The 14,827-nt window shown below is 42.2% G+C and overlaps 1 protein-coding gene across 3 annotated transcripts in view; it reads left to right on the top strand.

Moving 5' to 3' along the window:
• Positions 1-14,827, top strand: part of Tenm4 (teneurin transmembrane protein 4) — a 420,724-nt gene that overhangs the window by 369,420 nt on the left and 36,477 nt on the right. For all 3 annotated transcript variants that reach the window (XM_013014004.1, XM_013014006.1, XM_013014005.1), the window contains 2 exons: positions 6,246-6,478; positions 10,413-10,567. In XM_013014004.1, the coding sequence (XP_012869458.1) occupies positions 6,246-6,478; positions 10,413-10,567 (388 nt within the window). The remainder of the gene's footprint in view (positions 1-6,245; positions 6,479-10,412; positions 10,568-14,827) is intronic.

The following is a 14,827-nucleotide window of genomic DNA, read 5'->3' as shown; positions in this document are numbered from 1 at the left end:
CATCGAGTAGATTGATCATGTGGGCTCACAGGGACACTAGCCAGCAAGAATGGGTCTAGTCAGTCACACAGTAGGAGTAACACATGGACTGGTGCTAAATTGGGATAAAGTCTTTAGGATGATGAATCAATATCGAATAATTATTGAACCTACTTCTATGTAGGCAGTATGTTGTTTATGTAATAATCACAATTTCATTTAAAAATAATATGAATAAAGCATTCACAAGGTGACAGAAATATGCAATTATGAAAAATATTTTAAAAATTATAAAAAATATTAAAAATGCGAGTTATAGCATTTTATTCCCAAACCCCTCTGTGAAGCAGCTACCCATGATTGCATATACATGGAGTCGTTTCTTGATAGAAGTGGCTCATCTAGCAGAGCTTTTGCTTCTACCATGAGCTTATGATAAGTGTTATAAGGGCCACAAGATGTTTGTAGGTTAAGTTTCAGCATATTCAGGCATAGGAGAGCATTCCAGAGTGGTCATGGTAATAACAATAACAACAATAATAATAATTACAACATTGGGAGTAGATGATGGACATTAGCATATCATTTTAATTTATTACCAGGAGTGTTATATTATGACTACTATGATGGCTCCATCTTTCTCAGTAAGGAAATGAGTCCTTTGACACCCAAAGATACATGTATAAAGGTAAATGGGGCAGAAATTGGGAATAAAAGTTAAAAAGAAGAAACATCTATGACATAGAACATCACATTAAACCTAAGCTTCCCAGCAGTAGCCTAAGTAGAAAAACAGAATTTTTTTCATAGTTACCATTATCAGAAATAAAAAATATTCCCACTTTCTCAGAGCAGAAATATATGTGGTCTCTCTGTAGTGGTGGTAGCTGCCTGTGACACAGCTGTAATACAAGCAGAAGCAGCTGGAGAAAGTCTTGGCCCATGTGGCCTTTAGCTTGCCACCCAACTTTTCTAATTACCAGTTTCTTCATCATCTATAATTTGTGGTTTGGGTATTCTTTAGTCCTGATCTTCAGAGATCTTTTAATGTATCTATAGGTATGATTTCAGGACTGGGTTCTTGCCTTTTCTCAATGTATTGTTTTCTCTGGTGCTAAAAACTATTTCCAACTCAAACTAAAGTGCAGGAGGGAAAAGGAAATCATTCTCTGCCTTTCAGTTTCTAAACACAAGCAGGAGACCAGAAACCTGGGTTCCAACTCTGACTGACTAGCTCCTAGATAGCCAAATCCCTTCCCTGTCTTTGGGACTCAGTGTATTCCCCTTAGTGGGATGGATTAAAGAAGTTCTAGAAGTTTGTCTTTATTCATTAGCTATCTCTGCATCAGTAATAGCATTTATGTTCTACATGGAGCATATGTTTGAGGGATAATCTGAAGCAGCCTCATACCAGCCACCATGTTGGAAGTGTCCATGCCAACACCATAATGCTTTGAGCATCTTCCTCTTTGGATCCTTCAAGGAATACACCCCCTTACCTCTTCCCAGATCTCTTCCCTGGGAATATTGGAAATCTATTCTTAGAAGTATACACGAATTCAAATCTCTCTGAAACCTAGTTACCCATATTGTAGTAACTGAACAGGAGCCTTTAACTGTCCTAGAAAGTAAATTGCACAGGACAGCATTACATCTGACATTCTTAGCTTTTCTGTTATGCACAAACATAAATATTCTGGAGGTTTTCTCAAGTTGACCAGCTTTGCTTAAAAGCAGTCATTCATTGGGCATTTTATCTTTTTAATGGGAGAGGCACTGTGCACAGAGATTTTCCTTCTGCGTGTAACTTTGGTCCTCAAGATAAACATCTGAAGTGGATATGATTCCCCACCAAAAGTGAGTGAGACTCAGGGTAACAAAACAAAATCAAGTGAGTGGTAGAAATGGAATTTGAGCCAGACTCTATGTCATTCTTCCCAATGTCTCTGAGAACCAGTGAATTAACTTCTGCTGGGTCTGCCTCTGAGTTGGACAAAAGATGCTTCTTTGGACAAGCCAGATCTCACTCTGGGACAAAAGTCCCTTATTCTCACTCAAAATTAGTAGGGACTACATAATTTTTTTTGTTCTTGTTTTTTTGACAAATTAATAATTATTTAATTTATTGGTAAAGCACAGAATTCTAAACATGAAAGCTATGAAATAATTTTCAGAGGAAAAGACAAACTTGATTATCTAAACATCTAATCCTCAGGAGAGCCAAAAAATGTTTAAGGAAAATAGCAGATTTATTTTTTATTAAATATATATATTTTGTTGTAAAGATACTGTACAGAGGGGTTACAGTTATATGAGTAAGGCAATGAGTACATTTCCTATCGAGCATTGTTACTCCCCTCCTTTGTTTTTCCCACTACTATCCCTTCCCTCCCTACCTAGCCGGTTCACTTTTTAAAAATCCAAGGAAGTTTGGGGTTTTTTTTTACTTCATATCCTCTTTTATTAAACATTCCTTGGGAGCATAAAAATGCTATATTAAGGAAGTAGTTCTGATTCATATTGAAATATATTTAAGTACCAAATCTGTTCACTATAGTATTTTTAAAAACCAGTACCTGTTCAACTAATTACTTCAGATGAGTAATAAGAATTTTTGGAACTCTCAGCCCACTAGGAACTCCCCCTACCTCTTCCAAAATAAGGGTAGCGTGAGATCTGACTTTTGTTCATTAACATAAGACTGGTGCTCCAGAGATCTCTATGATTTTTGTGTCACTTCCAGAGAGGTTAAGGTTATATTTGTAGAGCTAGAACAGAAAAAGAAAGTGGGTCCCCAAGGACTTTTGCACCAAACACTAGAAATAGGGCCATGATCCAATTCTGTGACCAGCTCCACTCATGATAGAGAAGATGGTGCACACACTGAATATCCAGAGATGGGTGAGTGTTCCCAGGTGGATAAGGGCAGCAGAGCTTTCTAGGCCCTGAGCAGCAGCGAGGTAGAAAGAACACAGACTCAGGAGCCCCGCTGATTTGGGTTGAAACTGTCTTAGGGGATGATGACTATAGTCAAGTCGATTCACCTCTCATCTCATTTTTCTGAAAGAATAAAAAACAGTATTTACTTTACATGAGAGTGGTGAGGAAATGGAGCCATGTGTGACAAGTGTTAGTGCAGAGTGTGGGACAGAATCCGCCCCTATCCGTGGTTGGTGTCTCTGAAGCTTGTTTCAAGAACTGGAGGTGTTGCAACCTCTGGAGTTCCTGGTGGGTGGCTCACATCCAGGTATAGCTCCTGTTCCAGGTGGCACAAGGAAGAAATGAACTGAGAAATGTCCAAAGAGCACCACAAACCAGAAAGGGCTGTGGATAATTCTCTGTGATCCTAACGACATTGCCGATTTGCAAAGGCAAGCAGGGCTTTCCTCCCTGACAGCTGAGGGACCTAAACTACTTAGGTGGCCCGCCTCAATTAGAACACTTATCTTCTAGGTTCAAAGCTAATGTGATTTTCCCTGTGATGAACTGATCACAAATGTGTTCCTGAGCACTCAAAAGAAAAAAAAAATGCAGCCATGATGTTTGTAGACTGTGGAGCAATCCTGCCAAGTCCTGGAATTCACCCACCTGAGAAATTCCATGCAAATGACACTTCTCCAGGGAAGTATAGAGTGATCTGAACTGGAAAGTCAAGGGGCTAATCTAAGTGGACAGGGCCTTCACCATTCTCCCTTGAGGACCACTTCCTGCCAAGGTAGATAGCACCAGCTCATCATGAGTGATGCACAAGGAAATGAAATAGCCACCTTGCCTCCCAGCTGTCGAGGGGAGGCAGAAAGCTGTGGCTGGTTCAGCGTTACAGAGCAAGGTCTGCGGTCACTGGGTTTTATCTAGCCAGAATGGGGGAGAAATAAATTTGTGCTACAATACAGGATAGATCCCAGGGGACATGTCCAATATTGGGGATTGTTACCACTAACCCCTAACTGTGAAGTAAAAGAAAAGTTAAGTCATTTCCATCTAAATACCACCTAAATAAGCTGAAAATGAAGATACCACCTAGTTAAAACAGCGATTCTGGTGGACTGGAAGATAGTAAGCTGAATATTAGAAGCATAAAAATGGCTAGTCTAGTGTCTTCCCTAAGGTTGAGAGAGAAGAGGGGAGGGAAGGGGAGAGAGGGAGGGGGAGTGTGAGGGGGAGGGAGGAGAGACCGTGGGAGGAAAAGGAAAAAAGCCATGGTGTTATAGTAAGTGTTCTGTAATACTAGTGCTCTGATTTCAATGCACAGAAAAGAAAGTCAGGAATGTTTGCCAGAAAAGTTATCATTTGGACCGAAGAATACATATAAAAGAGAAGGGGACAAACAGGAACAGCAGGGGCAGGCAGGCCTGAGGGCACACAGCAAGGTACATGTTGCAGGTGTTGTGGATGTAGGGTATTTATTGATGAGGAGTGAGAAAGGTGGAGCAGTCCGGCATGAAGAGCCTTGAGTACTACTGGGCTGGGGAGTCTGCACTTCCTGTGAAAGACAAGAGTCCTAGAAGGAACCATGGAAATTACAAATTGGTATTTGGATTTGATCAGGAAGACTAAAGAAGACCTAGGCTACAGGCAGAGCTTTGCCCTTGACTTCAGAAGGAAGCATTGGGACCGCAGTAAGGCCACTGGAGAAATGCAGAACTTGTTACTTGTACTCATGGAGAGAAAATGAAGGAAAAGTCTTAGGGTTTGGATGTCTGGCTCTTTCATATATGGCCACATCCTGAGGATACTGTGTAAGGGGACATTTATAATGACAAGAATCATTGGGCCAGATGAAGTTTCTCAGGGACGAAGATCCCCTAAAAGCATATGGTGTCCCGGTCTTCAGAAAACATCAGTCTGTAAAATAAAATTCTGTTCATCAACTGGCCCTAAAACCTATATATCTGGTAAATGTGAAATATTGAAATGCAATTTGAGGAGCCAGCGAATTATCAGGCCACCCACTGAGACTGTAAATTAGCTTCTCAGAAGTGTTGATTCCAACTCCACTTTGCTCTGAACTTGGAATATTGTACATCAGTATCATGGGATACTGGTACCCATTGTGTAGCTTCTTCAACACGCAAAAACAGATACAATGACTAACAGTTAGAATAGTAATTATGATGACTAAACACCTCCTATGTGTCATGCACTGTGTTTAATACTGGGCATTTATGATTTATTTTCTCCATGGACACATAGAGTCGCTGTTAACATTCCCATTTTGTAGATGAGGACAACTTGTTGCTCGGGGGGTCCAAGTAACATACCCAAATTTCAGAACCAAGACTGTTAGAGCTCAACTTGAAATTCAGACTGCTCTGATCTCCCACATTTTCCCCACCTCATGACCAGAGGTGGTGTTCTGTCTCCTTAATACCTCCGCACAGTCTCACGTCTCCTTCCTTTGTCACCTGCAGTCAGTCTTTGTGGACTGTTTTCTCGAAATGACCTCTATCAGCCCTGTTCCAACAATCTGTTTTTCCTTAGGCTTTGTTGATCATTGCTGTAAGGTGTCCCAACTCATTTATATCTGATTACAAAAAGGCAAGTTCTGGGCTTCTGATGAATTCAACATGAGTACAAAATGGAGAAATACTAAGTGTCTTATCATTGGTCCCCGGATGAGGGTGGGAGTGCTATAAAAATCCTCTGGAGAAGGACTTGTGTCTTGATGTTTTTAAAGTCAAGTACTTCTATGTTTTTAGCTTGAGTTAATAGGTCAATATGACAACTCTCCTGGGTAAATTTTTTTTCTTAAAATCTGTATTGCTAGGCACTGGTGGCTCATGCTTGTAATCCCGGCTACTCAGGAAGCTGAGACCTAAGTATCCTGTTTTGAAGTCAACCTGGGCGGAAAATTCTTATATCCAATTAACCAGCGAAAATAAGTCAGAAAAGAAGTTGTGACTCAAATGGAAAAGCACCAACCTTGAGCATAAAAATGCTAAGTGAGAGTATAAGGCCCTGAGTTCAAGTCTCAGTACCAGTACAAAAATAACTAAAAGAAAATGTGTATTTAGCTAATATTTAGCCACCTAAATCAGGCAGTTATTGTTGAGGAAGATTTTGTATTAGTACTTGGGTAGAATAGATAGTTCTGCCAACTCCTCTGCTCACAAAAAGTTGTGTGGGGGGCATCACCCCAAATAGATATCATTCCAGAAGAGATTTGTGTTTTAATTTCAAAGGGCCAGGGACCAAGTTGTGCATCTGTAACTACCAAGTAGAAGAGAAGAAAAATTCTCACCACTTGCCATGTCTCTGTTTTCCAGTCATAGTCCAGCCCATAAATACTACCTGACCACAGACCCCATGAGCGGGGCTGTCTTCCTTTCTGACACCAACAGTCGGCGTGTCTTTAGGATCAAGTCAACCATGGTGGTGAAGGACGTGGTCAAGAACTCAGAGGTGGTGGCAGGGACTGGTGACCAGTGCCTCCCCTTTGATGACACTCGCTGCGGAGATGGTGGGAAGGCCACAGAAGCCACGCTTACCAATCCCAGGGGTAAGGCCTTGCTAGTAAACACTGTGAATAGCATTTATTGGGATTTTTATTATTACTTACCAAAGACCCAGACATTTATCATGGCAAAAATTTTGGAAAATGCTAAAAAATATGGGAGGGAAAGGTAGAATTGAAAGAAATATTCAGAAATATGACAGAAATAATTCAGTTAACAAGGTCTGTCTTTCCTTCTAGTCTGCTTTCAAAATGTTAGTTAGTAATGTCTTAAACAAGCAAAGCCAGGTACTGGTTGCTCATATCTATAAACCTAGATACTCCAAGAGGCTCAGTTCTGAAGATCATGGTTCAAAGCCACCCCAGACAGACAACTCCAAAAGACGTTTATCTCCAATAAATGAGCAAAGAAACCACACATGGAGGGGTTGCTCAAGTGGTATACTGTCAGCTTGAACAAAATAGCCAAGCAAGAACACAAGACTCTGAGTTCAAACCTCAGTACTGGCTAAAAAAAAACTTTAAATGATATCACATTTAAATTAAAAAAAAAACATTTTAGTAACATAAATCACAAATTCTTCTCCATGTCATTAAATACTCTTCTGTGAACTCATTTTTGTTCAATGAATTCATTTTTAATGTCTTTGTAATATTCTATCAAGTGAATGGCTTATCATTTATTTTTCAATCCCCTATTATTGAGCAAACTGTTTCTCATATCATTGCTGTACAGAAAATTTGTGGGAAATCATCCTTATGTTCATGTCCTATAGGATGGATTGGCCATAGGTTTTAATTTTTGAGTCCTTCCAAAAGTTGAACCTGTAAATCCCCATATTCAAGATTTTTCCATTCAATTATTCATCAAGCATTTACTGAGTGCACCGAGCCCCATGGTTGCACAGATGAGTTCATTGTAGCAGAATAAGTAAGACTTGGATGGGAGCCACTCATAGGGAGGAGAAGAGACGTGCTCTCTGACATGTAAGAAGAAAGAGCTGGGCCTGGGGCTTGTGAGCGTTGGAGACTTGAAAGGCTTGTTAGAGGATAAGCCATCATTATCAACAGACATCCTTCAGTAGAGTGCTTACTGTGCTTTGAGTCTTAGAGCCAGTGATTTGAAGTATCTAAGCCTCAGGGCCCCAGTCAGTAGAATGAGAATAACAATGCTGTCTACGCATGCTTCCTGGGGTTGTTCTAAGCATCAAAATTAAAGTATTTCTTAATGTTATCTTGTAAAAAAATGCCATAACTGGTGATATTACAAAATAAGTCCAGATTCCAAGGCCCGGTTTCAAATCTAAGCAGTCGACTTAGTCTTTGCTCTCTAGCAGCTGGGTGACTATGAGCAAGTTGCTTAACCTCATTGAGCCTCATTTTCCTCATCTATGTAATAGAGAGACTACAAGGGTAAAGTGCAGACACGATCAGGAATGTAAATGCCTCGTACAGTAGTGACAGGCACATAGTAAACATTGCATAGATGAGCACCCCTTTTGGCATTGTTAGGTCATAACACAACACATCCTATCACAGTGCACTATGTGTCATACCTTCATAGCATAGTCTTGCACATGTCTAGAGAACTCAGGTAGTATCTGTGTGGGGTAAAATATTATGTCATCAGTGATTAATCTCCCTCCTAATACTGAATGAACAGTGGAGAGTGGAGAGAACACTGGGCTTGTGCTTAGGGATATCATATTATTGTTTTTCTCTGCTCCTTGGTGTCTCCCGAACCTTTCTTGTGGACCTCAGTTTCTTCATTAGTAAATAAGCAGATGGATTAAATGATCGTCAAGGCCCCTTGTAACTACAACACCCCACTCTCTTAACGTTAAAGGTTATTTTTTTCCTGAAAGGTTTTGTTCTCTCCAGACATTTCTCAGTGGATATGCATGCATGCATGTTCTTCCCTCCCCCCAACACACACACACACACACACACACACACACAGATGGAGTGGCAGAGCAATTGCCCAAAAGCCTGTAATTAACCCAGATAGAAATGACAAGGGTGCCACAATATGCAGACACTTTTCAATAGGGAGGAGAAAAGATGTCCATCTATTTAGCACAACAAAAGGAGGAAAAAATGAAGCAATTAATCAGGGGACAGATCACTTCTATTAGCATGTGCAGCCAACTTTGTAAACAAGAAACCCAATTGTTCATAGAACACTCATCAGTCATGGCAGATGGGAGAGAGATGGGGCATGGCCAGGCACTCAAGAAAACTCCTGTGCTGGTGCTTAAAGAATGAAATTAATTGACATTCTAGGCAGAGCCACAGGAAAGGCTCCGGGCCTCCAGGCTGCCTTGTTCTCTGTGTGAAATCCTTGGCAGCTGCCTAGCCTAAGGAAGAGTGGTAAGAACAAGCAGAGTTCTCCTAGGATTATCACTCCAAGGCCTCAAGGGGTCTTAACCCACCCTGTTTGCCAAAAAGAGGCACAAGAACCCAAGAGTAAGGACTTCCAAGCCCACAAAGTGCCAGCACTTTCTCATAATCCGAAGGCATTAATGTTTATGGAAAGCTAATGATTATGGAATGTCAGTATTATTTCCATTTATTAATGAGGACATTGAGATGTAGCAGTGAAGTAGCTACCTGAGCTAACACAAATGACAAACATCATTGCTCAAGCATATCCACCCGGTAAGCCTTGTCTGACCCTTTCTCTTATGCCTGCCCTGGAGAAAAATGGAACAAAGCATAGGTGAACAGGCTTTCCTTTATATCACCATCATCCTACATCTGTCTGTCCCTGTGGCACTCCACATAATTCTGACTCAGTCCTGTGCCTCCCCTTGTTGGTCTGGCTCCCCTGGCAGGTGTATCTTGGGGACAGGAGGATCCCCAAGAGTTCATAGATTGGCAGGAATGTGTCTGACACCTGCAGTCATGGATAATGATCACAGAAAGGTAAAACAGCATCACCCATAAAGTTTAAAATTGGGCATTGCTAACATTCATCCCCTAAATTAATATTCCCCAGGAGTGAGACCAAGTGGCTATGTGGTAAATAAATAAATAAATAAGTATAAATAAATATATCCAGTCTACATCACTGGCCAGAAGGTACCAGTCTCATGGAGGAGCCCTCAGACTGTGTTTTATGTCATTGTCATCTCAGATACTCATCAGAAGTGCAGATAACTATTCAGTCTCCACTTGAGGGTGCACTGAAGCCAACTCCACAGGGAGTTCTCACACATGTCCAAGAAAAATACAGACTGAGAACAATCCCTTCATTTGACAACTGAGAAAACAAATGTAGAGATGTCTAGTGACTTACTGGCCCCAAGGTCACACAAGGTGGGCAAGAGAGAAAGTTAACAGAGGAGGATCCTGAGTAATAACCCTCACATAAATCTGCGGTGTGCTTTCCTTAGACATTAAATCCAACAATGTTCTCTGTACAAAGCCATAGGATCCTTTTCAGACTGTACACTTTCCTAATGACCAATGAGACTAACGTAATAAGGATAGAAAAACTTGAAGGATGTAAAGGGGAAACTTAAAGGTCTAGAGGTAAAAAAGAGGATTTGATTATTATATTTGCAGAGCTTCAGAAATAGATTGATTCAGTACTGGGGGGGGTGCAGAATCTGAGAACCTGGGTTCTAATCTGTGCTGTGAATAAGTAACCCAAAGCTTTTGTTCATAGCTCAGTGGTATGGTAGAGCACTTGTCCTCTACGTACAAAGTCCTAGGATCAATCCCCAACATTGCAAATAAAAAATCTCTGAGTCTCATCTCCTCATCTTTAAAAAGGAATGGAAAGTTTTAGGTATGACTCAGTGCTAGAGTATTTGCCTAACACATGCAAGATACGGAGTTTGTGAGAGACTAAAATGCTATAGGAGGATTTGATCACATCATGCCAGGAAGTGCTTTGTCAAGTCACAAGACTTCCGAATGTGTCAGTTGTTTTCATATCTAATGCTGGATTCCTATTTGGGCTCCTCTACCCTAGGCATTACAGTGGACAAGTTTGGGCTGATTTACTTCGTCGATGGAACCATGATCAGACGTGTTGACCAGAATGGGATCATCTCTACTCTGCTGGGTTCCAACGACCTTACCTCGGCCCGGCCACTCAGTTGTGACTCTGTCATGGATATTTCTCAGGTAGGGCTTTGTCTGTTTAGCCCTGAGCCAATGCATTCTTCCTCTCATCTGCCCTCAGCCAGCCTTCTTGGCAATGGAAAATATTTTCAGGGGGGCCTATTTGGGAGCAGGGCCTGTGGTAAAGAAAAGAAATGAACTACCCCACATACACATGCTCTGTCCCAAGGGTCCAGTCCCAAGGGTGTGATCATAGCGGAGGCTCGGGGGACAGTGAAAAAGTCTGCCCAGAGTCAGCAGAGTAGGATGGACAGACCTTTACATGATGGGAATTTACATCCACAGCTCCCTGAACTTCCACTTTGGTCATGTGTGTAGGCACCTGAATGTTATATGTTCTTTTATTTTGTGTGTGATGGGGCTTGAACTCTGGGCCTGGGCACTGTCCCTCAGCTCTTTAGCTCAAGGCTAACACTCTACCACTTGAGCTATAGCACCACTTCTAGTTTTCTAGTGGCTAATTGGAGATAAGAGTCTCATGGACTTTCCTGCCCGGGCTGCCTGTGTGCCTTGAGTAGCTAGGATTAGAGGCCTGAGCCACCAGCATCCTTCTGTGTGTTCTCTTTTTATACCACAAGTTACATAAGAAAGGAATTCAGCCTGTCATTCCCTTGACCATTACTAGGATTCGAGTGCATGCTAGGAGCATGCATAGATAGATAGGTAGATACATAGAATCCTGTTTTGCCACTCACTATCTCAGTGACTTTACACAGGTTTGTGAAGTCTTTTGAGCCTCACTTTTCATAATTGTAAGATGGACATAATTCATATCAGCATTGCAGTATGGCCTTGAGAATACATGTGACAATGCATGGAAAGTTCCTGGCACTCACTGCTAAGCACTTCAGAATAAGCAGTCATTGTAGGACCTACTTTCTCAAGGGAGGTGATGACCTGTGTTCAGATTTGGAAATTAAAATAGGGTTTTCTGGATAGCAAAAAAAAAGAGAACAAAAAGAAGCATTTCATACATGTACATACTTGTGCAAAAGCACAAAGATGTGACTGGGCCTGGTACATTCAAAGAATATGGAAGAGTTGATTGTCAGAGCGCAGGGTGATTAGAAGCGGAAGAATTGAAACAAAGAGCAAAGCCTGGAGCCAGTTAGGGAAGGACCTCATACTCCACCAGGGAGTTTCGATCTTGACAGGTAGGGCACCAGGAACTCGGGAGAGACCTGAGAGAGACATGGTAAATGGTTTATCTATCCAGCATGGCTGTTATACATACTGTGATGGCTTAGCAAGTCATGAGTCCTCATTGGTAGGTCTTGGTGTGTGCTCAATCAGTGAGTATCCAGCTGGTAATGCTAACTTTTGCAGATCGTCAGGAATAAGGAGGCTGACTGCGGCCCTTGTTCCCAGCCTCACTTGCCATGCCTGCCTCTGATACCCACACAGATTGTTGAGTTCCTTCCCCCAAAGCCCCGTGGCTTGATGCTGGCATTGCCAGCAACCCATGTCACATCTCCATTGGAAGCTGGTACTGTTGCCTTCTGTGCCAACTACTGTGATGCTGCACTCCAGAGTGGAATCTGTTCTCTGCCACTTGTCTGTGCAATTTGGCAGGCTTCCTGCCTTGCTGGCTCGATTTCTCCCACTTCAGTCTGTGAGCAAGCTGGAATTACCCCATCAGGAAGCCGCCATGGCCTAAGAGGATGTGCATACAACAAGAATTTTCAGTTCTCAAAATGGGCCCTCAACCAGCCAGCTCGGAGTGCTGAACATTTTCAATCCACACATTGGAAAATTGTTTAACCTTAGGAAGAGTTACTGCCAAGCAATCAGATCAAAGGCTTGGAAGACAGCTGGCATAGATTGGAAAGGAAAAAAACGACAAAAAGTCACACTCAGATTCAGAACTCCTGGACTAAACTCTTTATATCCCTGGTTCTCACTACATTCAGTGAATCTAAGCATAAGACTTTAAAAAAAAACTCTCCAACACAGGCATATGTTTTTGCATACACATATAGGCATGAGGGCACTGGCTTTAGTTCTCAGAGTTTCCTTTGTTATCAATACCCACCTACTTTGCTGTCCTCTAGCCAATAGGGAGGAAAATGAGAGAGAGACAGAGAGAGAGAGAGAGAGAGACAGAGACACAGACAGACAGAGAGAGAGAGAGAGAGAGAGAACCCAGCTAGGAGACAAGAATCCAAATGGACAGCTAAGGAACTTGGACCTTCTTCTCTGAGAGGAGACAAAGACCAGATTGGATAAGAGAAGACTCAAGTAGAAAAGTTACTACCTGTGAAGGATTGTAGATTAGTTCCCAGCTCAGCAAGTATGGCCACCATAGGCAGAGTCCACCTCTGTACTTTTGGGCCAGCATAAAAACCCGCTGTGTTAGAAATGTAGACAGAGATGAGAAGGCCATCGCGTTTCTTATTTATATACATATTTACATACATAGTGACAGGGCAGCTGTTAGAAAGGAGGGAACTGAGATTGGGTTGAAGAAAATGCATGTGCAGGTGCAAAACCCTGCACTGGGCTCCATGAGTGATGCTGAAATGATTTTTAAAATGAAATTCGGTACCAAATCCCCTAGCATGGTGCCAGGCACCTGGTAATAGGATGTGAAGGTTAATTCTCTTAAAATCTACCAAAAACTGCCTAATACATTGACCTATTGGATCCTCACAATTATTCTATGTCAGGTGTATTCTTCCCTTTTACATATGGGAAAGGAAGTTCAATGTTTAAGAAACTTGAGTAAGAAGACGCTTTTAGTGACCATGGAAGTGCAGTGACCAACCGGCTATTCATTCATTCATTCGTTCACCCCTTCATATGACAATGAAAATCTGTGGCAAGGTCCTCAGCTCAGAGTGAAGGTACAAGATGCTCAGGAGGACATCTTGGCCCACACCAGGTCCCTCAGACCTGGAAGCTGGAGGGTGGGATGAGTAATGAAGATGGGAAATGAAGCCAGAAAAGGATGATCACTGTAAGGAGAGCACTGTAGGTGCCTTTTTCTATTCCCAGGCACTTCCACACACTGCGGTGTGAGCTGGTATAGGAAGAGCTTACAGTTAATTTCCTCCTCTTTTCCTCTCCGCTGACTCCCTCCCCTCCCTCTCCTTACCCCCACTCATGGTGGGGGGAGCATCTTTTCATCATAATGACAGGCAGAAAGGTCTCCACAAGTAAGTTCCCAAGGTGCCACAGGACCAAGAGGGCATTAAATATTTAGTGGCCCATGTTGACAAGAAATGGGTTTTAAGAAATTGAAAATTCTCCTGTCACTTTAGAGCAAGCTGTGTTCTTGATGCAGCAGAAAACTGCAGGGCTGTGCTCTCAAGAGCACTCGACATGTGAGCAGCAACCTGGTGGTGGCTCTGGGCAGCATCTGCTGCTCCTTTTCTCTGCAGACAGACAGGGACTGGGCTGGGGTGAGGCACTGGGAGGTAGGGCCTGAAGACTGATGGCTGTATGTGTGTGCGTGTGTGTGCATGAACATGCACATTGGTCCTGGGGCTTGAACTCTGGATCTGCTGACCCTGAGTTTTTTTGCCCAAGACTAGTGCTCTACCACTTGAGCCATAGCTCTACTTCCAAGGTTTTGGTGGCTGATTGGAGCTGAGTCTCACAGACTTTCTTTCTGGGGCTAATTTCAAACCTCCATCCTCAGATCTCAGCCTTCTGAATAGCTAGGATTACAAGGGTGAGCCACTAGGCCCTGGCCAGAGTAATGGCTCTGAAGAACTAAGTGTGCACATCGGAGAATACAGAATAGCATTGGACAATGAGGGCAGAGGCAATGGCCATACCACCTGTTTGTATACTTTATTGAATCTCTCTCTCTCTCTCTCTCTCTCTCTCTCTCTCTCTCTCTCTCTCTCTCTCTTTCCCTCTTCTATCTCCTTTCTTTCTCTTCTTGCTGGTAGTACTGGGATTTGAATTTATGGCCTGTACTTACTAGATAGGCACTCTTCTACTTAAACATGCCTCCAAGCCCTTTTCTGCACTGGTTATGTTTGAGATAGGATAGGGTCTCACTTTCCACCCTGGAATCCATTCTATTTTTTGCTTTCCACTATAGCTAAGATGGCAGGTGTGTGTCACCACATTAAATTTCTTCCATTGAGATGAAGTCATGCTGGCCTGAAACTGTGATCTTCACATCAACCTTCTAAGTAACTGGGATTATAAGCATGGGGCACTGGCATCTAGCTTGGGTTTCTCTTTTTACATTGGGAAACCCTTACATGCCCATTGTAGAAATATATATATATATATATATATATATATATA

The sequence above is a fragment of the Dipodomys ordii genome, unplaced genomic scaffold (genome assembly GCF_000151885.1).
Source record: "Dipodomys ordii isolate 6190 unplaced genomic scaffold, Dord_2.0 Scaffold22, whole genome shotgun sequence".
NCBI classification, from domain to species: Eukaryota; Metazoa; Chordata; class Mammalia; order Rodentia; family Heteromyidae; genus Dipodomys; species Dipodomys ordii.
Note: the sequence above shows the minus strand (reverse complement) of the source record. Positions and strands in the feature narration are given on the sequence as shown.